The 26,932-nt window shown below is 32.7% G+C and overlaps 2 protein-coding genes across 2 annotated transcripts; both read right to left on the minus strand.

Annotated features, from left to right (window-relative positions):
- Positions 1 to 499: 499 nt before the first annotated feature.
- On the minus strand, positions 500 to 2,310 carry LOC147071447 (protein G12-like). The gene is made up of 2 exons (XM_085948017.1): positions 2,010 to 2,310; positions 500 to 986 (listed from the first exon to the last, which is right to left on the minus strand). The coding sequence occupies exons 1-2, from the start codon at positions 2,259 to 2,261 to the stop codon at positions 615 to 617; spliced, it is 624 nt and encodes a 207-aa protein (XP_085804143.1). The 5' UTR covers positions 2,262 to 2,310; the 3' UTR covers positions 500 to 614.
- A 4,707-nt stretch (positions 2,311 to 7,017) lies between these two features.
- Positions 7,018 to 22,319, minus strand: LOC147071448 (protein G12-like). Its single transcript, XM_085948587.1, has 3 exons — positions 22,223 to 22,319; positions 8,839 to 9,062; positions 7,018 to 7,395 (listed from the first exon to the last, which is right to left on the minus strand). Exons 1-3 carry the CDS (start codon positions 22,317 to 22,319, stop codon positions 7,018 to 7,020), a joined length of 699 nt encoding a protein of 232 aa, XP_085804713.1.
- Positions 22,320 to 26,932: the final 4,613 nt, after the last annotated feature.

Here is a 26,932-nt window from a genome sequence, read left to right on the forward strand (position 1 = left end):
GAAGCTTGCAATTTGGGATTTTTTTTGATAATTTACAATTTCAACTATATTAATTAATAAATATGTATCTGAAAACATTAAAATGAAAAATATTTTTTATTTTAAGTCAAAGATAAACTTACAATTACAATTGTAAAAATGTGAATTTGTTGAATCTGACCGCACTCTATTATTACATATATTTTATGGTCATATTTATTATTAAAATTTAGTTTATTAAGTTTTCTAAGCATGACTTAAGAGATTTTTGACTAATTCATAGTTTTAATATTTTTTATATCTATTTTAAAAAACATCGATTTTAATTAATTTATTAATAATTTATTAATAATTATTTATTAATTAATTAATTCATTAATAAATGTGTATAACTTGAAATCCTTTTTATTTATATCAAATCAAGCTTCAATATTAGAACCATACATGAATAAATAAATATTAACTCTATTAAATAAAGGTTTAAAAAGGTATACCTACTTTTTTTAAAAAAAATACACTGTTTCAGAAAAATAAAAAGAAATCATGAAAAATCTTTATTTTTTATTGAGTAATTATCACATTTCGCTTTCTCAAAATTGGTTCTACTATATTATGCAATTTTTTAATTTTTAGACTTAATATTTGATTCCAAAGAAATCCTTGAGGAGCTTGATGAATCCAGCGATGTCAAGTCCAGCAGCTGTGAGCTGAGCAGAGATCTCCTGTATCCTCTTGTTGGCAGCCAAGGCTTGTGTGAATCCTCTGAATTCTTCGCTGGTGACCTTCTCAATCAAATTCTTGAAGTCTGGGCTGCTCTGCATCTTATCGTTGTAGAACTTCTCGAGTTTTTTCCAGTCGATGACTTCTCTGATCTCGTTGATCATGGCCTTGAGACCTCCAGCCCTGGAGAGTTTGTAAGATGATGGGTATGGGATTTCGAGGAGGTCGTGCAGGGACTTGATCCATTTCTTGACGGGCAGACCGGTGGAGTCCAAATAGTTGATAACCTGGAAAAAAAAGAGATTCAAATTGAGAATAGTCCAAACTAACTATAAAATAATATTATAAAACACACAATTTTGAAATTAATCAGTAACAAACTCAGAGTTATAATATATAGAGTGTGTATTGTTCGGCAAAATGAAGCCGTGTTTTTTTTAATATAACGCACAGTAGAGCCTCAATTTTATTATTATTAACTTAACTATTAAACGTTATACCATCATGCTGCTTCTCAGTACGTCTACTAAATTTAAACACAACACAGTTAGTTAACCATATTTTCTAGTAAAATAACTAAAAATAATTACCACTAACTTTATATTTAACACAAAAACAATAAATTTCAGCAACACGTACTCCAAATCAATATTTACGGGCGACGAGTATAAAAAACATTTAATTCAGCCGTAGATATTCTATCTCACTCTAACACATATTGTGGAGATATAAGCGTGCCGAATGCTTTCTCACTAGCACTTATGGTTTGTTTTTGTTCAGGCCTTGATAACAAACCTATGAGAGAAAAAAATGGACTAACTGGAATTTGAGCTCACATCATTATCTACTCGGGTGAGCATTCTTATCTTTTAAGCTATCGATCAGTATATGAGTCATTATAAATATTAAAAAAAAAAACAAGATGCTTGCAATTTGAAACAATTTATTCATAATTTACATTTTAAAGTGTTAATTAATCAATAAATTAATCATAGAAATTTAATTTCAAGTTTTCTTTAGTGTCAAAAAATTGAGGAATAATTCATAGTTTTAATGAAGTATATTATATTTCATTTAAATAGTAAAAATGCATTTGACTCGAAATCCATTTTATTTATATCGAGCCTAATTTCGGTTATTTACATTATTTTTTTATATAATGTAAGATATATTATTTTTATATCGATTTAAATCAAAAGTTTTTGTACTATAAATAAAATTTTTATATGGAATTCTTTCCATAAAGAAAATGATAGTTCAAATTATTTTCACAGAATATAATGACAGTTGTAAAAAAATATTTAACTCACTTTATTGTATTCGGCAATTGCTTCAACTTCAATAACAAGATTCTTGAACTCTTCGCTGAACATGAAGTCGATGGCTTCCTGGACTTCAGGGTCGTTCAGGTACTTCGTCACAATCTTGCCAATCTCTTCAGTTGGGAGGAGGGCCACAAACTCATTCAGGTCATCGTTGAGGTTCCTAACCTCAACATTGGTGGGAAGAGCGATGGCGCTTCCAGCCAAAGCTACGACCAGGAATGAGAAAATGAAATTCATGATGATTACTTAGGATGATTACTTCTGGAAGGAGCAAACAGCAATGAATGACTTTGTCTCAAAACCGTGGATTATTTATAGTGAAAATATTCAATATTGAAGTAAGAAATTATTAAGTTACTGAGCTAAAGATGAATTTAGTGATAAGATATTTTATGCAGGTGTCGTGATAAAATCAATCCAAAAACAAATATCTCTTTAAGAATTTTGTACATTAGAGATAGGAAACATTGATTTTAATTCATTGTCATGAGTGTAGATATTAAGTATATATCGAATCGAAATCGGTATCGATTTACACGTCATTAGCGTTTACTCTAAGCAACATTTTAAACACACATATCTTAGAGTAGCGTTCGTATTCATACAGTTATACGTTGTACTTTATAACACTGTCGATTAAGAATAGCTTATACAATAAGTCTAAAACATTGACGTGATAAAAAAAATCGGTGTGTGTACTTATGTACGCGCATTAGAAGCTATACTTCTTTGGCGTAACAAAACAAAAACAAAACTTGTGATTACCTAGATTCTTCGACTAGCTCTTAATTATCTTGTTAAATTACACACTCAAGAAAAAGAACCGCTTATTGGAACGCCGTTGGTTTATTTCTAATACACTTTAACTTATATTACTAAATTATATAATTATGTATCGTTGTTTTTATTTTTAAAGTAACAACTGCCACTGTGACGTTTAATAGTTTGTTTACGTAAGGAATTGAAAATGGCCGACTATAATAAATTTGCTGCCTAGGCAACGGAACAATTCCAAACTATAATATTATACTGTATAATCGTCACGATTGCAGTATTATACTGTGTTGTAAAGGCACTGCGTTCGGGTGATAACCGAACAATCGGTGGCTCGAATCCAATCGAGTGCGTTTATTTTTGTGTGAAAAAATAAATTATGTGTTACATGTCCCACGCCAAAAATACACTCTGATCTGATTTTCCAAACGCGCCTAAAGAAACATTGATTTTAATTCATTATCATGAGTGCAGATATTAAGTATATATCGAATCGAAAACCTGGGATTTTTTTATAATCATCATCATTATTATAAGTGGCCCAACAATCCAAGACGGATTCTAGTCTCTTCGAAAACTTCCTCCACCTCCTCCTAGCATCACCGTTGATACTGTTCAACCACCTGTTTGGGCCTACCAATCGAACTCCAACCTTCCGGGGCGTCCAGTCTGGTATCCAGGATTTCCCTCGGCGGTTGATCACAGCCCATTCTTGAAATCAGTTTTCGACTGGCCATGGTGGATTTGCTGCTAAGCTTTTTGAGCTAAGACTTGTCTCCCACCAACATTTGCATGTGGCGGAGAACAACAAAACATAAACCACATCCTCTGGGAATTCCTTTCTACATTAGTATCTTGAGTGTTTTTTTTTTGTGAATGGGAAAATACTAGCCCACCCTTCGTTAGCTCACAAAATGTATTCATTCATTCATTCAAAATACATTCAAGTCCGTGGTGGCACAATCGTCTTGCTCGGAGGCCTGGGAGAGGAAGGTTGTCGGTGTGCTCAAAGTGTAGTTGTACGCGCTCTGGCGGATGACGCGAATTGCAGGATATCGACCACATCTTCTGGGAGTGTTCCCATACACCGATTGAAAGGGAAGAGCTTCTCAAGTCGACCCGACCCGACCTTAAGTCAGACCGGCCGGCCATTGCAACTTGGTATCTACGAAGGAAACTTTGCGGCATTTTAAGGGAAGCGAGAAGGTCTTTTCCCATCGAGGATTGACGGAATATAATATTATATGAACATAAGAATCACCATCATCACCACATTTAAGGGTGCATAAAGTTTGTTGCGCTACGGTATATGCCTGCATAACGGGTGTAGAGACGTAGCGGATGGTGGAGAAAAACCAAGTAGATCTACTACACATATTTTTTCCATTTCTTTCCGGATGACTTTAGAAGTTAGCGACAAGGCTTTATCAAAATAGACAGCGAAAGGTAATGCAAAAAACTATACATATTTTAGCTTATCCCTTTAGTAGATTGTACGATTATGAACATAAAATCTTTACTTTAATTACCAACCGACGTCACGGATCACTCCAAGATTTTTTGTTGTAACTTACTTGAACTTGCTTTCTCGAGCTTGAGATTTTCAAAAAGATTTTTTCAATTGGTTATAATATATTTTCTCAGAAGTATTTTCAAAATTATGTATTTTAGATTATGAAATTGTTCGCGATCGCTTTACGAAACATTAATCTATTTATAAGAAAAAAATATATAAAAAGAATCATGAAACTAGATTATAAGATTACGTGTGAAATAATTACGTAGAACTCAAATCTGTATCAAGTGATAAAGCAAAACGGAATTTGTCCAGGATTTAAAATTGCGGCCATGAACTCTAATCGCATAAGAAAGTTCCATACATACATTGTTGCATTTATGATATCTCGAAATAATGCATTGATAAAAAGTAATAAAACATATTTACCATAATTTGAATTCAATATTTTAATTCATATCAATATTATCTGCCAGGACGTGTCGTCAATTTTATATTACAATATAATCTCTTACTTAATTTATTTATTTGATCCTGTAATATTTTAATAATAGTAATATATTTTCATTGCGTAAGTATTTCATACATTTTATATATTATAAACTCACACGTTTTTTTTACCATGTCCGATCTTAAGAATATCATAATGGGCCTCTTTAATTTATATATTGTGTAAACTGTCAATTCATGGCGGAACTGCATTATAGTATTAATTAATTTAATAAAACGCAAAAATTTTAAAAAAAAATAGAATAATTACTTAAAAAATTTGCATTTTATTAATAATAATGGGCCTCCGCAGAGTGGAGGTTGTATTAAAATATTTCGAGACCAGCGTTGCCAGACGTCCCACATTTCAAGCAAAAATAGATTGTCCCGTGCGGGACAGCTAAATTCATGATTAGGTATTCGCCGAATACAAATAATACGTTTATATTGATGTGATTGCAAAAATGGCATCGGTTATTCCAACCTGCCACTGGTGATGCTAATTGGGAGGCCGATAACTATGTTCAACCAAATTGCTTCGGGTGTTGATATATTCCACTTGCGTGATTGTGAGTTTATGTGAATTCTTAAAATAGACTCTCCTTAGCAAACTCGGTGTACTTCTTTGAACTTCTATAAATGTATATATGTATTTTCACTGCTTTCGTATGTTTATATTTTCCTGTCCTTTTATATTTTCATTTTTATCGCTTTTATTACTTCGTTTTCTTCTTTATAATAATATTTCATGTCATGTTATGAACGTCTTATAATTTGTAATATCCACAATATGTTAAAAAAGAAATTGAACTGTATTGAAAAAGTTATTTCTGGAAAAAGAGACAGTAATAATAAAAGGATAAAAGTATTTTCAGGCTATTTATTTTAAACATACCAACATCTAATTGCTATAAAGAACGGGTATTTTCTCAAATGAATTTAAAATGGTAAGATGCAAGAAACACATGTTTTATTGAATTGATGGAATCGGAATTACTTATTGAATTCAACATGATAATAATATACTCATTTGGCTAATTACTAATCGGAGTCAGGATTACCACAAATTTTTGTTATAACGTACTTGCACTTGCTAATAATTTTATAAACTATTTTATTCATTTTTTTTTGTGATTTTACCGAGGCTTTGACTGCGACTCGCTGTCATATTGCCTCTTCTCTTATAGAAGGGGATCCGTCGATCAGGTCCTCACTCCTTTTTTTGTTAAATAACTTTACAATTTTGCCTAGCTCTTCCGTCTTACCCACCGCCAGGACACCCTTCAATTCGTCGACATTCTCATAGATATCCGCAATTCGCAGCTGTACTCTGTGAAGTTCATATTTAGGGCATTGTAGTGCTATATGTACAATGTCCTCTAAAACATGACATTCATCGCAGAGTTGCGATTCGCTTCTTCCCATGAGGACATCAAATATTTTGCCCATTGTGTGCCCTGTTCTTAGCCTCAGTATTAACTTAAGCTCATTCATTCTTCGTCAAAGGAGACTCTACAAACCAGGGCACTATTTTATTCATTTAATGAATAATTCAAAAAAGATTTTTTTTCTAATGATTAAATATTCCTCAGAACTGATTTCAAATTATGTATCATCAATAAAAGACTGTTACATTATAAAAAAATGTGAATTATTCGTTGAAAAAAAACTACTGTATTGCTATTGAAGTTAAAGTTTGCTCACGACGATCGGTGTGAGTTTACTCGTGTAATGTATGCGTTATGCTTATCGTTTGTACTAGAAAATGTTTACAAACATAAAACTCTCAATAGTTATTTGTTTAGTCATTGTGTTAAAATTTTAAAATAAAACCAATATTTAAAACAATCATAACATACTTTTATTCGAGTAAAACGTAATATTAACACATATTATATTTATTATTATTCCATTTACTGAAAGTTATGTACTATTCTTTAGGATTCATTCGCGTTTAGTAACTGCACATTCGCACAACACAGACAAAGAAATCTTTGAATTCGAATTTAATAAGTGTGTCTATAGTGTGCCTCTGCCAAAAAGTAACATCGCGCCTTTTAAAACCGACCCATATGGAATAGTATAAAACTTTCAACAATAAGAATTTAAATCCAATTATCATTAAATAGGTAACCTCAGTCGATAAAATTAATAATAAATATTATTATATTTATAACAAGCAAGTGGAATTTCAAAAAGATAATAAAATTCCCATTAATACCATCCAAATAAATCTGATAAGAACATTATAACAATCTCCATATCAATTCCATCGTCATTTAAGCGTATAACCAATTCTTGGTATCGTGGGTTTGCATACAAGGAATAAATTAATCCTTTAAACTCTTTCGATCGTAATTTTTTAAACAGCTCCCTGAAGTTTGGTCTGGTTTCCATTTTAATTCTATATAAAGCACGAAGATCTTCCTTAGGCAAAATGGCGCGAATGTCTTCCAGTAAGCCGTTGAAACCGCCTCCGTTGGAGTAAGTTTTTAATTCAGGATTTACTGGAGGAAGGCCGATGAGGTGGTCATGCACCCAGCTTATCCATTTGTAGACTCCTAGGCCAAGGTGATCGCAGTAATCAGCCATCTTCAAAACAAACAAAATCTATTACACAACTGGTTACCCTGTTGTACACCACTTAGGAAATTTTATCGCGCGGTGTTGAGTCGCGTGATCATTTATCACTGACGTGTAATGTGAAAGCTTCCATACAGTTCCATTGCAACCGCACTATTTTATATAGCGGCGATAAACTTTTCTGCGTGTAAAACGGGGGTTAGCGTGCTGTTTATTTTTTTAATAATATCGATTTTAATAAAAATTTGGTGGTTAAATTAAAAGAATCAACTGTTGCTAATTTTGAGAAAGTGTTAGAAGAGTTTTTTGGGGTTTCAACGTTAATAAAATCAAGTAATAAGTCAACAATTATTTAATATATATATATATATATAAATATAGATCGTCTATACTAGATTCCAGTACAAATACTTCTACAGAATATATTTTAAGCATTATGAATGGACACTTTGTGTAAAAATATGAGATCGTAAATTGAATAGTAAACACATGCAAAAAAATAGTAATATTATTAGTGTTAATAATATTAACTAAACACGTTTTAACCATGTCATAATATTTATTTTTCTTATCGTAACAGACGTATGTGATAACTGATAAATGATAACATAATAAAGTGATAAAAAAATATATTTAAGGTTGAATTTATATTATATTGTACAAGTTAACATTTTTATTTTTGCCTGTTTCTAGATTTTTAAGAGGTATCGATTTAAACGTCATTAGCGTTTACTCTAAGCAACATTCATTGTAGCCTTCGTATTCATACAGTTATACATTGTACTTTATAACACTGTCAATTAAGAATAGCTTATACAATGAGTCTAAAACATTGACGTGATAAAAAAAATCGGTGTGTACTTATGTACGCGCGTTAGAAGTTATACTTCTTTGGCGTAACAAAACAAAAACAAAACTTGTGATTACCTAGATTCTTCGACTAGCTCTTCATTATCTTGTTAAATTACACACTCAAGAAAAAGAACCGCTCATTGGAACGCCGTTGGTTTACTTCTAATACACTTTAACTTATATTACTAAATTATATAATTAGTTATCGTTGTTTTATTTTTAAAGTAACAACTGCCACTGTGACGTTTAATAGTTTGTTTACGTAAGGAATTTAAAATGGCTGACTATAATAAATTTGCTGCCTTGGCAACGGAACAATTCCAAACTATAATATTATACTGTATAACCGTCACGATTGCAGTATCATACTGTGTTGTAAAGGCAGTGCGTTCGGCTGATAACCGAACAATCGGTGGCTCGAATCGAATCGAGTGCGTTTATTTTTGTGTGAAAAAATAAATTATGTGTTACATGTCCCACGCCACAAATACACTCTGATCTGATTTTCCAAACGCGCCTTAACAGTATATTATCTTCAAAAAACAGTGACAACATAAAAACCAGCAAAAATAATTAATACTGTTTTGTGTCAGAATATACCTTCTGGAGTTCTTTAATGGATTCAGCTTCAATGACTACATTTTTGAAGTCTCCCACCAATACATATGTAATGAAATCTAGCAGTTCCGGATCATCCAAGTGAAGTTGGATCACTTGGAAAATGTCATCACGCGGTAACAGATCGATATAATCCTGGAGGTCTGCTTCTAAACTTTTGGATTTTTTATAATTTAAATTAATGTGTTTACAAACGGCAACACTCACTAATGCCAACAAAATAACAAACTTCATTTTGATTGAATATTCAATTATAACTAAGCGTGCGTTAATTTAATTGGTTAACGCGTGATTTTATCAATTTCTGGATCTTTTTTTAAATCGCGATAAGTAATCAGTGACGTGTTCAGACAATTCCCAGTCAACAAAACTTAATAACTAAAACAATTTTCTGACCAATATTCTATTCATAAATTTGTATGATGAAGCATTTTATGAAATCTTTAATACTCACACATTTTCATCACAATTTACAATATTAAATAACAAATATAAAAATATTTTGTGTTCGGTTCATAAAACAAATGGATTAAATGATTTTCCATGCCGTGCATTGTCTTTTCCAACAAGTAAATAATATTTAAATTGAAGTTAATCCCTGCAAAACAAAATCCGCCCCGCACCACACTCAGTCTTAATCGAACGTATCACGGGATCCTACATTGGCGATGTGAAGCATCTATTTCAATCAAAGTAAATATTTTTAAAAGATTTTATATTACGCATATCATCACTGTGCCTTCAAAACTAGCTATGTAGTACAGGAGAGCCACATGTTACTTAGGGACACCACATCACATTAAGAAAATATTCTATGAAGATAACAAAGTTTTCACCTGCGGCACTAACAGACACTATTCTTATCAAAGTAAATATCTATTCTTTTTTAAATAAGTTTGCTGCCACGCAAAAATAATTAAATCTAGTATGTAGGTAACAAATTTACATAAAATAACTAAATTTTGTTAAAAAGCTCAGAAACATACATAATAGAAAAAAAGTTGGACCGGGGGAGCTTTCCGGGTGAGTACCTAATATCGTATATTATAAGCCATCAATCCATGTATGATCCATACAAACTATTTCTTATAACTACGGTTTAACTGTTTTACTGAAGTACTTCAAATTACAAGGCAATCTGCTTTGTGATCAATTAAGGTAAATGACATTATAATGATAGTACCTACTAACTTAATTATTATAACAGACGTTTTGGTGCTAACTACGTATTTATTATTGATGTTGTACATATGAAAAATGAAATTATTATTATAAGTTTTTTTTCTAATATGTATGTTTTTAAAACCTTGTGTAAATTAAATATTGAATAAAATATTAATAAATAAACATAAAATTAGAGAATACAAACAGTAGAAGACGGCATTTTGAGTCTGATTAAGAACAGTACGTTTTCTAGGTATGTCACTGCATACGTATATAAAGTATGTACACATCTTTTTTTGTAATTTATCTCTGGAGACGCCAGAGATTTCGAAAAATACCTCAGGTGCTAATCAAAAAAAGTCGAGAATCACTATTCTAAATTCTATAGAATAAGGATCGAGAAAAGTATACCTACAGCAAATTATAGAATATGTATCAATTTCAACAGCTAACACACTCTTTACAGAATATTTAAACCACCTCGATTCACCACTGTTAAGTGATTAGATAAGTAGGTATGTATTTTTTTTAAATCGAGTGTTAGCTTAAAACGATAGCCTGACTTTAATCTGTTTGTTGACTATGTTAATAAACATTTAACTAATTGAGTCACCCAACGATAATATTATTATTATTGTTATTCTTGAAGTTTTAGATAATACTTTTTTTTAATTCATAAACAAATTTCGACAACGATTTTTGTTCGAAATTCAAATTATATAATATTACCCTCACACTATGTAGGATAACATGGAATCAATTTATAAACACGTAACTAAACATCCGAAAATAGACCAAGCTGGATTTACGAAATCAACAACACACAAAGGAAATTAAGTCAGTTTGGGGAGGCTTCCATCGAGCAGTCGATCGCACTATACTGCTGATAATAAAAACAAAAACATCGAATTTAAAAGGGTAACTTATTCAAATTGTCGGTGCTCTTACAGGGTTTTTCTAACTAGTTAACACGGTTCCGTTATTTTTCTTGTTCTGAAATAACACAGATATCACTCGGGTTAATTCTGTACACAAGGTGGCTATCCAAATTGCAAGTTAACACTTTAGTGTTTACTTCACACCAACTGATACATGCGCAATGTCACTGACATTTTTAAGCTGTCACTTTGACGTTTTGTTTAACCTAAATAAAATATGTATGCGCTATATCTCGGTTAGTTTTTATAAGTCGTTAATAATATTATATAGTACAAAGGTACATTCCACTTGTATCATTTTAAGATGCAATTACCGTTCTATATTCTGCTCTAAGCCATGTCTGGAAACTTGTACATATGCAGTTCGCCGTATCACACTTCACCGTGAAATGTTGAATCGGAAATATATGACCATATACTAAAGACCGTCCAACGTCTTTAGGCCGTATAGTGCTGACATAAAATCCATGTCTAAATAAAACACGGTTCTTGTCGGTTTACACTTTACAGGAAGCTAGCAGCAAACAAATTTTGAAAATAACCGATATACTAGATTATTTGTTAGGTTAGGTTTGGTTTTCATTCTTGAATTCATGAATTTTGCCATAATCAACTATGTCTATATCCACATTGAATATAATAAAATTAGACGGTCATCTCTTTCCGATGAGAAAGCTCACGGCGAACTGTGCCACGGTTAAATGTTTTACTTAAAATTGACATGTAACTAGGGAATCCAATCCCGAGCCAAAATCTTGATCCCGGGATTTCGGGATTACAATTTGACGATCCCGGGATCCCGGGACTGGTCCCGGGATTGGCATTTTTTTCCAATACTTAATATTTAATTTTTATATGTACAAATAACGTTGATAAAATCGGTCAAAAATAAATCTAGTAAAATTATGTGTACTATTTAAGTCATTTGTTTGATATTGTTTATGTTCAATCTTGGAAATACATAGGTTTAATGGAGTAAATAATATTCTTATATAAATAATAATGTGAAAGTAAAACAGTTTCATTTATTTAAGATAACATAACAAATACAAGTTAAATTAAAATAAAAAAATAACCTATTGCGTTGGCAATACAATATAAAAAAATAATCTGAATATGCCCGAATTAATACCAAAGCATCTAGATTCTAGTGTTTCGTAATTTGATCTGGATATAATTTTAGTAGGCATATTTTCAAATTTCAATTGTTGTTATTATTTTAAAACGAGAGATAATAATAATAAATAACGTTTTTATTAATGACAAATGCATTAACCTCCCGGATGTTACGTCAATTAAAAATAGTAGCTGTTAACTATTACCGAGCATTAATTAATACACAAAGATCAAAGAAACAAACTAAAAATAGAATCGAGTGTTGAATTCAGCTGTTATTGTTATTTTATTACATTATTTGAATAGTCAATTAGTGTAATTTTTATTAATGATATGATTTTTTTCGGCTAGGGTTATTGTGCCTTCATATTACACTTCATATTTTATGGCATCATACTAATTTAAGCATAAAGTTGAGTCCACACTATTTGAAAATATTATAATATTTTTTTTTTTTTATTTTAAAGTATTTTTTCTGTTATATTTTCGTTTTTATTTTATTTTCCATAAAAATTGATAAAAAAATCAATCCCGAAAACTTCGGGATTATGTTTACTAATCCCGGGATTCATAGGTATCGAAAATAGTGCGGGATCCCGGGATTCGGGATCCCGGGATTGGAATCGCTACATGTAACCACTCTAAGCAGATAGCGTGACCATCAAGGCCCGCGTTCAAAATCATCACGCCTGACAGTTCACATTCCGGGATAATTATCTCTCGAAATACGACATAGCATGTTTATCACATTGTTTATTGATTTTAGACTTAATAGATATTATATTAGAATAGCCTTACTGGAAGCAACCTAGTCAAATACACCAAGTAGGTATTCGTGTTTACCTCTCAATTCAAGTCAATCATTACAGGGCAATAGCCCCTTTAGTCCAATGGTAAATCTGTCACTGATCTTTCTCCAAATTTTCTCATTAATTAAGTATTATAATAAGGTTAATTAAGTATTATAATAAAAAAAAAATATAACCTTCTATGCATTTCATTTGATTTAAATAACAAACAATTCTTGGAATAGAACGACCCTATCTTCTTTCGACCATGTCCGATCCTAGGATACTAGGATCGGACATAATAGGATAAGACGATAATAGGATCATCTAATGTAAAATATTTTACAGAATATCATTGCAAGCAGAATTTATCGCAAGTGTTTACAACATTCATTACAAATTAAGTACTAAACAGATTTCATAGCTACAAAACTTTTCGAGGGTCTCATGTGCGTATGAAGCTTCTTTATAGTTTTTTTCTTCTGAAATAAACTATAAACAAAACGCATAAAATCCAGTTCATAAAAAATCTATGGTCGGCTCAGGCGAGGAGTGATGTTCGCCTACACACAACCGGAACATACCTAGTAAGTTCCTTATTGCCTCAGGCTTATGAATCCACGCATCAATTTTATTTACTCCCTTTGGGATTCTTATATTATGTAGGTGAACTAGTACTATACTTTGTATTATATTACAGAGGCTATACGCAATTTTAGGTTATGTTTGGTGAACGATCGCTAAATGGTGGACCACGTGCCATCTGCAAATTTTAATACAAACTTAATAGTAAAAATGTCTTCATTTTTTTTTTCATGTAGCAATACCCAAAATACCCTATACGTCAATCTTAATTAAATAATTTTCTTATTAAATAAATAACATCATAAATCTAAAATTAAATAAACGAAAAATTAAAAGTTTTAACCTACCTATGGAGTCGTCCATAAATGACGTCATAATTTTTGTTCAGTATTTAAATCCCCCCCCCCCCCCTTTCAGTCATCATACTTCGTTACAAAATCTTAGACTCCTTGTCTAAATTACTTTACATTTTTTACACCCCCGCTTTTCGTTAAAAAATTAATTTGTTTAAAATGATCTTTAATTAAATTTCTTTTGTTTTTTTAACTGTCAATTCATCGTGGAACTGCATTGTATTGTTGTTTAATTTAATAAAACGCATTTTTTTTACAATATCCCTCTGAGGCGGACGAAACCGGTCCTAATTTATTGATTAAAGGTGGAATAAGTACTGCAAAAAATGCGTTTTATTAAAAATGATCTTTCAGTATAAAGGGAAGTTCATATTTTGTTGTTTGTGCTGTGAGATCACTCTGACTCATTCATCATCTCAGACCCCCTTTTGAAGCGTCATAATATATGGACAACCGCTATGTAACATGTTTGCTCATTCACCAATCAATGGACATAACTAAAATCGCAAAATAAGTTAATTAACCGTAGTAGATTTTTAGGTTTCCACCGTGTCTTTCTTCCTTTACTCGACGTTTCGGGCTCGTTACTCGTCGCTCGAGTCATTATCAAGAGATGATAATAATATGTTTTATGATGAAAATGTAGTACTGCTACTACAATAATATATATAATAGTTACATTTAATGTGTAAACCAATTATCGTCGTAGATTAGAATAATTGTTTCTTTTCTAATTAGATCAGAGCATCTCCAAGAGACCCAAAAAAATGTTACATTTACGAAATATTAAAGAAAGGTTTACAAAACCACTCACTTACCCTACCCATATACACTAAACTATTGTGAGAACATTTTTCATGGTAATATTATTTATTTGAAATGGATGAGAAGCTATTTTTTCTTCACGAGATTTTAAAATCTTTATGTAGTTATTTAAATAAACACACATATATAACAATAATAACAAAATAAAGTGATTTAAGTAATTTAATAGTGATGTATTACTACATATAATCTTAATGTTATTTATAACACTGTTTATGATATGTTATGCATATGATATGTTATGCATATGATATGTTATGCATATGATATATTGGTGAAAAAATATTATAAATAAAATATACTTAGTAGCTATACAACTTATAGAATAGGGATGGCGAACCTTTTTAAATACGGGTGCCAAAATTTCCCAAATAATATTTTTCGACTGTCTGACGTGCCAAGCAGTTTTTTTTATGGCAAAAAAAAATATTTTCTAAAAAAATAGTTTTTAAGAGTTTTATTAAAAAGGTTTGAAAATTACAATTGAGTTATTAATGTTTTATCTTTCACCGTATTTATAGCCGAAGGCATATTTTTTATTATTTGAATATTTTTTTCCTTGTTTTCAAATTACTCAGAGATCGGTGGAAGCATTTAAACCACTCTTCTTTCATATTATATTCTCCATCACTGAGCGGTTTTCCATTTTTTTAGAGATTATGTTTGAGGTAAAATAACAAGCAGTTATGTATTATATTTGAGTGACTGCCGATAATTAATTTCATAAGGTTTGTTCATTGAATATTTTTATTTTTAATTCCTCGATCCTAATGACCTATGCAATCGTATATTTACATTAAACGTAGTGTATATTCTTTAAAATGATTTGCCTGCAATTTTTTATACAATGCGATTTGTCATTATTTTATGCATGCATTTCGTCGTTTCCGTTTCCGCGTCGATTGGTACCTAAACATAATATGAAAAACCGAAGAAAATACGCATGGCTATGTCGTCATTATTTTTTAATATTATATTATAAGTAAGTTACTTATGTATGATTATATTTATTTGTAAAATTGTTGTTGAAACTTTTTGAACAGACTGAGTGTTTATATATAAATAAATAGTTGACCATGAAACTCATAACGGTCGATTCGTTACACTACTATTCCAGTCAATACAATCGGCATGCTAAAACTCATTTTCAATCGATTATTCTCCATTTTTATGTAACTGCGGTAAACAAGCGATAACGTGTTCCACTTATGAATTCGTGGATCACTGATTTGCATCCGAGATCTCGCAAATTCATATGAGAACATGGACTTGATTTGGTTACGCAATCGGTTATCATTACTCAAAAAATATATTTTCAATAAGCTGTTCGTGAGGCGACCAAAATTGACATCGTTTTGTAGACCTAATGAAAAATAAATAATAAAATTATAATAAAGATCAGGCCCTGATTACTCCTTTCCTGGATTCTCAACTGATAATCTAGGTTTCGTTTTTGACGATTCAACGCCGTTGGTTTCCAGCTGTTTTGGTAGAATATCATTAAAATACTCCGTGGTGTAGTCCAGTCATCTCAGTTTCGGCCACACAACAGGGCTATTCTAAATAGTTAACACGGTAACATGTTTCTGTGATTTTTATTACTCCAACATAACACTCAGATCAATTCCACAATAAAGTGTATATCTACAATAATTGTTAACACGCCGCACTGCATCTTACTTGATTTTAATTGGATGCATTATTTGGATTCAAGTAAGACGTGATAATTAACTGTCTGAATACGACATATCATATTTATCACTTTTTATTGATTTTTGAGTTTTAAGTCTTATTAGAATAGCCCTGCAGGTCAGTTTTCAAGGTGCATACATAGCCCGTGTTGCAGTAGTCTCTGCATTTTTATAAGCCACGTTGACGTGATCTTTTCGTCCCCATAAAGTGTGTATATTCATTGTACCTATTCCAATACCTACTTTTTTACTTAACAATTTTAACAGCCCTCTCCCCCCTCCCAATGATTCTTCTCAAAAATTTTCTCCCAAAGATATTCATATTTCTCTCATCATGTTAGCAGTCTAATTCATACGACAATACTGGGAGAATATTGGCGATAATACAGGAAAGTATAATTTATATAAAATTGTTTTGGTTTTTTTTAACTGTTGATTTGAAACCGAAATAGCAAATGTTTTCGAGTATGATCCTGCGATGTTGCTAGACATGATAAATGACTCAGTTTCAAAAAAATCGCCACCAACGATCAGGCTGCTACTATAATAATATGTTGATCCACTGTGAAGAACCGCCAGAATTTCATTTTGTTGTTCTTCATTCGAAGTCCCATTTGTATAACAGCTGATTTAACAAAAATAAATACTTCTCTGATTAGTTCTGGTGACCAAGCAATTATAATAATATCATTAGCATAAATAATTACTGTATTGATTTATGAAATCGTCTCTCTTCTGGCAGAACACACTAACTGGAGAATACTAGTTTTGAGTAATTTGACTTTGAAGTTGTTAAAATGTTTGAAATGGGCTATCATGTGAGTTTATTAAGTAATCGTGAAAAGGATGACTTTAAAATAAAGACTGTTTATTTATTAAAAAGGTTTCCAGATGGAAAAGTTTGAAATAAGGAACATTTTGGTATAACTAACTCAATATGTCATTTTTTAGAATTAGTGTTTTCTGCCAAAACAGTGACAAAATATTGTGCCATTGGCTTCAAATTTTTTATCATGGATGACGTTTTCGATGGTTACATTAAACAAATGGCAGGTCCGTTACCCTGTCCAAAACCATTTAGTTATGTATTATAGTATGATAATATATATAAGTATCATAGTGATTATAATGAGAATTTTAATTTTAATTTCAATTTAACTTAAAACAGTCAGAATACAATACAATACAAAATGCCTTCATGGATAACATGACATGGCTTTTCATCACATGAGTAAACTTACTGTACCTAATATTATCAGTGCCGTCATGTGATTACTTAATGAATCACTAAATGACAAAAATATTGATAGGTATATTTATATTTATTGTGATTTAATAAAATTGGAGTGTTTTTTTATCTATCAGTATCTCTTAACGTATTTTAGAATTATCGGCAAAATCAACAATACATATCACCACATTATAATCTACCTCCGTACACCTGGTTCCTGGGTTTTCCTTTTATTATAGATTCCAGACAACTTGTTGCCATCTATAAAAAATATATTACGTCGTATTATTATATCGTCTAGGTACATAATATAATACTAGGTACATTTCTAAAAAATATATTCTTAGAATCCATTGATTAAAAAAAAACAATAAACCTCAGCTTCTATTCATATAGTTTCAACGTACTTACTATCAGTGTTGCCAACTGTCGTTGACATATTCATGCAAGACGGGGTACGAAAACAAGCTATTTGGCATGAAAAAACGTTAGGTTTTGTGAAAATAAAATTTGAAAGTAAATTTACTTATTCTACCAAGAACGAAATCTCTTCGCGTATCGAAAAAAGTGCAAAAATCGAAAAAATGTCCATACATGTAAAAACCACACAATTTTAACAGAAACATTTTTTTTAATTTAACGTATCAACAGTGTACAAGTTTCATTTCATGTTATTCCGATAATTGTCAAACTGATGCCACATACTTAAGCACGCATTAAATTATGATACCATTTCACTATAAGGCCATAAAGGCTCCAATAATTGTTTCAACGTATTAAATTATGTTGTTTTATTTCTCACGCTACTAAAATAGGTACCGCATAGTCGGAAATTTGATGCGCATGAAAATAAATAAACTAAATATCTTGCGTATTTTCAGCACATTTAGGTGCTAGAGATATCAAAAATGCTAGTAAAAACGCCACAAGCCAGGTGCGTTTTTTGCAAGTTTGCAAGATGCCTATCGAAAAATGCTAGATCTGGCAAGAAAAAAGATAAATTGGCAACGCTGCGTACTATTACAATTTTTCGCGTTACCTATAGGTACGACGAGTGTTACGTTTACATATTAAATATTATCAAAAATCAACATCAGAGTCAGCCAGGGTTGATCCATTGCTAGCTAAAACCTACGTTGGCTAGTTCCGCCAAACTTTCCCTTCCTACCCGAACTAAAGCCAATTCGAGCACCACTACTCTGAGTATACAGAAACTAGTTTTGATATAACTAAAAAAGATTTTCATTTTTAGAAAACATCTACGTTCTTACATAAAATTAAATTTAATTAAAACTATTTTTAAATCTTCACGAGACCTTCGAGAGAACTTATTAAACTACATTTTAAAGATAAAAATAATACCTTAAAATCAGTGACGCGTTTCATTGACGCAAAAAAACCCAACCGATTCGTTTTAAAACTAACAAGAGGCCTTCAAATAATTCAAATCAAGTACACACGTATGTATTTAAATTTGTAAACAAGTAGTCACTGTATGCGAATACATTTTGATTAAATTCCACGTAATGATTAAGCCAGGTGCATACAAAATAAAAATAATACATTATGGAATACTTACATGAATTAATTTGAACAATTTTATTGAAATTCGATTGTCATTTTTATCATCGTACAGGCCCTCAAAATTAGCCACTGCATCGGGCCTATACGTCATTAAACGCGCCACTGCTTAAAACCGTATGTAATAATAAGATGACACAACGAATGCATATTTAGAATTAGTATAATATAAGGTATTATTAGTTATATACGACGTATCATCGACTTTTTAGTATTTTCAGATACGTATCCATTATATTGTATTAAATTTCATGTTTCTAATTCTGCCGCTAGATGCCCTCCTAGGTTGAGCCTCCACGCTAATGTATGATCAGCCTACGAATTACTTCAGAAAAATAGGAATCTTGCAATTCGAGACAATTAATTATTGACAATTATTTACACTTTAAAGCATTGGGTAAATTTTAAATACTAGATTATAGTAGGTACCTACCATACCATAAAGAGATTTAAGATGTAGTCATTTAGTTTTTCATATCTTTTCAGTTACCTATGTGACAAACATCATAATCATATTATGTTAAATACTAATCGAACATAAAATAATATTTTTGTATTCAAATAATTTTACACACATACATTCATGATTTATTATTTTTATACACTAGATGGATACGATAATATTATTGTGTACATCATATTATAACTGAACATTGCCATCTATGTTATAGCGTTGAAATAAAAATATTATACCTATCTACAATTTTACTTTTATTTGCATTCTTTTTAGCACACTGTGTCCAAGAAAATATTTTTTTTACATTTTTAATCGTTATGTATTATTAAAAATACATATTTTTCTTCAGTGGGTACTTATTTAATTTTATCTATCCAACAATATGATTTTTTTAATAATAAAAACGACCAATAAAATATAAATATAATAATAAAAATATTGTTTTAGTAAAATATGTCTAAATCAGAAACACATAATTTATCTGAATTAATGTTTAACTTGTTACATTATTTAATAGGTCATCATCATCAGCATGGCGGGACAACCCGGTGTGGGTCATGGCCTCCTCCAACAGCTCCATCCACCTGTCCCTATCCAGGTGTTCTACGGGGTAGTGCATGCGTACCGCACGACACTGTATCCTGATAGTGTCGCATAGCCTCTCCTACTCAATTCCTATCTCTACCTCCACGTGGTGAACCCTGGAAACCTGAGCAACTATACCTAAGATCAGGTAGTCAACCCTGGTGGAAGGTGTAGTCAGGTCTAACGGAGAAGGAAGAAATGGCCCTCCGAAAAGGGGGTTAGACGTGGGGCTAACAACCTAATCCCGTAAAAAACACATTGTTACGAAAAAAAAAATATTTAATAGGTATATTATTATAATTATTTACATTTTTTCTCAGAATGATTGATCCCATCGTTTCACTAGTTTAAGATCTGGAATGTTTCTTCTGACGATAGAAATATATGTACTAATTGTTTTTTTAACAGCACTTATCGCAGCTCATGAACTGATTTCAAAAATACTTTTAAGAAGTTATAATGAAGAAGTTCACATTAATCTGAGAGAAATTAGGATATCTGCAGTCACGTTTCGTGTGGGTAAGCAGGTCATACGTTGCTTGGTGGTGGTACATTTTGAAAGGAATCAATGCAACTCTTAAGAATAGATTCCGTAGATTTCACAAAAATTTTCGCCTGCGATACTGATGAACAGTATAAGTAGATACCTATAAGAATAATGATTATTGTGAATGTGTATTTCAGCGTTAAATAAAAAATCTTGCATGTATCATTTTAAGATAAAATGAAGTTAAAGTTTTTAATCTATTGAATTAATTAACATAAAGTTAAATATACAAAAATAGTCGACACTTTGTATGTTAGTTACTGATTGGCTTGATTCCAATGAAGAATAAATGGACTAACAGCGGCATACAATGAAAAAGTTCGAACCCCACTAATGTAGAGTTACGCCCACGGTGGCCGCGCGACTTACGCGTTGGACTATGACGCCGTGGGTCCCAGGTTCGAATCCTGGGTCTGGCAAGTACACATATTGTTTTTCAATTTGTGTGTGAGTCAGGTTATAGACCTAATAGGTTGAGCAAGTGGCTGACATCCATTTCTCGTAAAAAACAAAATCTGTTAATATAATCCTCTACTCTGTGGAGGCCCATATGATCCTGTTAGAATCGGACATGGTCGAAAAAAATGTAAATATAAATTTAGGTATAAAAATATTTTTTAAATAATTATATTATTTAAGTAGTTAATTTTATCTCTGATCTATAAAATTATGTTAACAGATATTTTTCCTTAAGTATTTGTTGTGGATCGAACACAACAAAGAGTATTCAATTTGGGCCAGTATTTGGCTTCGAGCTTCACTTCTCCACTGCTATAAAAGTACATAGAAAGTATATTTTCTGGCCACGGTGCAAAACAATACATACATAAGGTTGCAGTACTCCGTAGGCTCGCGTACGAATTTCCATGCGGGAAAAACGCCTTCCCCTATTGGTCCTTGAATATTTGAATATCGAACGGAAGTCAAGTACAGGTAAAAGTTGATGTTCGCCTGTTTTTAAAGGCTTTTTAAGGCCGTGCAAATATAAATTGCCGGGGGCGAGCCGAGGAGATGAGGTCGCAAAGGCTATGCTATCACATGCTCGCGGAAAATTGTTTACAAGTTGTCATAAAAATACATTTGCCTCGTGTCGAGTAGAGAGACGTCGGCTTCGTTCGGGCATACAGTGTGCCTAACTTAAACTAAAGTGGAAACATCAGTGAAATGTAAAAAAATCGGAAACACGTTTTTGAATTGCGAACATCTAATGAGTAACATACATAATTTGAAAACACCTCAGATAAAATAATAGGTACTTATTACAAAAAATCTTTTTCAAAACATACGACGCCCAACGGGACACGAACCTGCATCCAATGGATTCGCGGCAATTCGTGCCAATAATTAAACCATGTGCGTCCTATCTAATTACGAATAACTTAAGTAGTAGTTTTTACATCTTGTAGTGAATGATAAATTATTATTAGATAACCAGCAAATAATACCGGGTGGCAGTACCACCTATCAACATTATAATACGTACACGTGTTTTTTTTCCGTCGTACTCTCTTTATATTCTGGTTCCGACTCAACTATTTGTCTGTGAGCTGTTTCATCAGCCTGGCGGAGTCTGTAGAATCTCCTGCCTGCCGAGCACGCCATCGTTGAACTCGTTCATGTTTCTATTTTTTGATTGACTGTATATATCACCTAAGGTTGCAGTCGGTTACAGCACGCTATCCCTGTTGTAATTACCTTGAATAACACTTTAATTCTAATTATTCGATATGCTATTACAGTATTTTAAAAATCTGTCAAATTATTATGAAATTATCATGTTATGTTCGTTCACGACCCGATTCAAATACTTAAACCGAACTTTTCTTCCGATTTTTCAAATTTAGAATTTGTGTTTATACTGTCCAACAACAGTAAGTCGCTGTAGTCGCATATAGAAGATTTCTCAGTGACGTACCTGTCATGGCGGCAACACATGCTATTGTCGTGTTTTAATAATGTTTCGGCTCTCTTTTTAGATTTGACTCTTTTTCTTCTTCGCAATAAACCAAAAATTTAGGTACTAATTCTAACATCACTCCTGATCGTTTTAAACATATTTTTTATTCAAATTACCTAAATTGATAGATCCGTACACTACAGGAGCGTAAAATGAAATGATGCATTTGGGGGCGTTCCTCATTTCAAAATGGAAGTGCGATTAGCTGCACTGGAGGGAATTGTTAGTTCACAGTTTTAACACGTGGACAAGAAGTTCTTGTTCGACAATACGTATATTTTTTACGTCTTCTCCATGTCTCGCTCTCTCTTACATATGTTCATATGTTTTCTCTCCTACATTACCTATAATTTACTCTTGTATCATTATTATTGTTTATCAATTTATTAATTATTTATATAATAAATTATCGATGGAATACCTATAATATTAATATTTAGGTAACTATTATTAATATTAACAGTGACAACTTGCAATTAAATCGTATTGAAGTGATATAAGAGAATTCTAAATTTAAAATTTTTGAATGAAACGACTTCTTAATAAAACATTATCATTGATTGTTATGACACGTCATATTGCAAATGTGCAGTGATGTTTTATTACATAATAATATTATCAAACTAATCAGTGATAAAATATAATACTTAATTGTATGTATGTGCTACTGTAGTGTCCGAAGATTCAAATAATTTTGTCGAATTTATTAAAAATTTGACATATTTACGTATGTATTTAAAACATTCTAGCCGACAATGGAATGGTTTTTGGCAGAAGCTTACAAATCTCCGTATAGATTCGTGTTATGTAGAGAAGTCGATTTTTAACATTCGATATTTCTGGAAGTGTAGGAACATATATACTATTGTGATGCTTTATCAAAAGATCTCGCGGATGTGTATAAAATCAACTGAAAATATCAGATTATCATCAAAGGTGATTTTTATACAAGAAATTCGCACGTAATTTAAAATCTTTAAGCGTATTAATATGATTACTCACTTACTTCACCTGTGACGTCCCAGCATTAGGGCATAGTACACGCACAAGGTCACGCCACATCCACCTCTCCATCCCCACGTCTTGCACTTCCCGGCATATGAGATCTGTACCGATTGAACCCATAAGGTTTTGCCACAAGGATACGGAATGTCGCACTCTCTGGCGGCATCCGAAACATATATCCCAGCCACGTGAAGCGTCTCTTCGTGATTACTTCAATCACCGAGGGCTGCGGTATCTGCTCATGAACTCGAGTGTATGTAACGCGCTCGTACCAATGTACCCCCAAGATTAGATGGAGACATTGATTCTCAAAGGTCAATAGTCGAAACCTTTGAGGCTTGGATAGATGACATGTCTCACAATCATATGTGAACACAAGCATCACGCGCGCGTTGAACAAATAACATTTGGTCCTGACGGAATATAGCCTTGACGCCAATGTGACTCCAAGGTACTTCAATTCCGCCATACCCATGCGGATTCCAAGGTCACTGGAAAGACTGTCATCATCGATAACTGTGACACGTAAGTATTGATATTATCTTCTTGGTCGTTTCCCCGTGTCTGAGGATGGTGACCACCTTGAATTTTGAACGACCTTGACTTTCCATCCGTCTCGATCCTCTGCTTCTCTCAGGGTAAAGCGAATGCTGCCCCCAATCAGCACTTGGTCGCTCCAGCGCGCTGACGCTCTTCCTATGCTTCGCCTTCTCGGGAGGTCACCCAAAACCACCAGTCTATCTAGGTTGTTCGGTCTGCGTGGAACAATAATTTGTCCAAAAAACTACAAAATGCGTCTCAGACATTAATATTATACGCAATGAATGATTCAGAAGGAATTGAATTGTATTTTTTTGACAAACAAGCAAGTTATATAAATCCTGCCAAGTAAAAATAAAAGAATATTCTTTTTTACTCGCGTAAAGAAACTTTAGTGTAATATGATTTTACTCATTCTGATGTTAAATACATCGAATATGACGGCAATACCGCTATAATGTAAAAATGCCCACCTACAAAAATACTCGTTCATCGCGATATGAAATATTCTCGGTGCGAACCAATCCCCAAAGGTGGAAAGCGATTCTTCGGGTGAGGTCGGATTCTCAGTGATCTATCTACATTCGCCTCGGGGCAATGGTGTAAGGCGTAAGCCGAGAAAAACAAAAATCGTCTCACCAAAGGAACTCGTATAAAAATATTTGAATAATATCAGCTATATATTGATCAAAAAAATAGATTGCGTACAACATTATGGTGTTACTTTTTTATATAATATTATTACAGTTAACTAAATGAACGAATCACAGAAGGGTACGCTATTGATGAATGCATACTTACACAATATAATGATGGTCCTGATATTATAACATTCCATATATTGAATATACATCATTTTAAAACATCTCATGCATATACATACTAGAAAAAATCATTTTGTAGAAAAAAACGACAGCCAACGGGACTTGAACCTCTATCTCAGTATTATTTTCCGATTAAGTTACGGGTCTTCTTCGTCCACCCTGTCACGATCCAATATTTGAGCATAGGACAAGCACAAGTTCGCACCACTTCCCTCGGTCCATCGCCAACTCTTGCGCCTCCCGCCATGTCAGACCTGCAGCACGTAGGTCGCTCCTGTAGCACCGCTGCAGGGTGAGAGAGTGCTGGCCATGGCGACGAAACTCTTGAGGCTGTGCCACAAGGGCACGAAGTGTCGCACTCTTTGGCGGCATCCGGAATACGTGTCCCAGCCACGTAAAGTGTCTCTTCGTGATAACCTCTACTTTTAACTAGTAGTTGTTTCATGAAATGCTTATCTAATTGCGTTATAACGTTGGCTATCGGTTTTAGTATATTAAAATCGGTTATCGGCTATCAATTTTAGTATAGCTATTATTTAAGAACTACTAGTTACAATTCTCGTAATTGATCGTTAATTGGAAAATCACACTGACGTGAATCCAGCGGTTACAGGTTTAAGTCCCGTCGGGTGTCGTATTTTTTTCAAAATGGATTTTTTCTAGAGGGTATATAATTAATTATGTATGTTTATAACTACTATTTTAAAGCTAAAAAAGCAAGGTCAAAATAGTTGGCCGGATTACTAATGATTTCATAATTATCATACTATTGATAAGAAAATCATAATGGGGCGACCTAAATTCTAAAAATTTGAAATTAATTGTTTCGTCTGCAACAGTGTTTCCCAATTAATTTTAGTCACTTCTCTTCGTGATGCCACCACATTTAGGGTCGAGTGTTGACGACATATTATGCCTCCACAAATAATTGTGTATTGTCGACTTTTTATAAAATAAATAATTTACAAATACAGCAGTCACTCGCCTGATGACATCGTTGTCTTTGCGAATGACCCAGAAGACATTCAGAATAGGATGTAGGAGCTTAGAAATAAAAACCGCAAAGTACCTTGGTTAAAATATAAATGTTTCGAAGACAACAATAATGATAAACTGCTTTGGTGAACTAAAAGCGATCTTCATCAGCTCAAATCGAGCAGATCATCAACTACGTCGATCCTGGACATCAAATGTTGAAAAATTGACGATGGTATATGACGAGATTCCCCGCAGAACCAAACTGACATGGAGTGCATTTGGGCGCCTAAATAGTATATTCAAAAGTGACCTCATATTGTGTTTTAAGCATAAAGTATTCAACCAATGTGTGCTGCCAACGCTCACGTATGCGTGTGAAGCATGGACCCTTAATGTGAGAGAAATACAAAAATTATGAGTAGCGCAACGTGGCATGGAAAGGTGCATGTTGGGCATAACGTGAAAAAATCACAAAAGAAACTAATGAATAAGGAATCAGAGAAGAGTACGCGATGTGATGGAAGTCGCTAAGTAAGTAAAAATGGCAATGGGCTGGGCATGTTGCTCGGCGATTAGACAACTGAAGGACTAATTATGACATACAGTGGTACCCAAGGAGCACGGAATATCCACTGGGATGCCCTAAATCTTGCTGGATGGACGAACTCATAACGTTCGGTGGATGTAAAACTAAGGACCGAGAATAGCGGAGGAAACTAGGGGAGGCCTTCATCCAGCAGTGGATCGACCCCGGCTGATGATGAAATTAATTTACGCCGCTTTGTCTAGCACAATATAAAGGTTGATTGAAATATGTTTAGATACTTACTTGTCCTCAATACATTTCTGAAAATCTTATAAAAATCTATAGCCCTCACAAAACACCAGAGTAGGTACCGTGGATGATTTTG

The sequence above is a fragment of the Rhyacophila brunnea genome, unplaced genomic scaffold (assembly GCF_057557595.1).
Source record: "Rhyacophila brunnea isolate RB1 unplaced genomic scaffold, BYU_Rbru_1.0 scaffold_20, whole genome shotgun sequence".
NCBI lineage: Eukaryota > Metazoa > Arthropoda > Insecta > Trichoptera > Rhyacophilidae > Rhyacophila > Rhyacophila brunnea.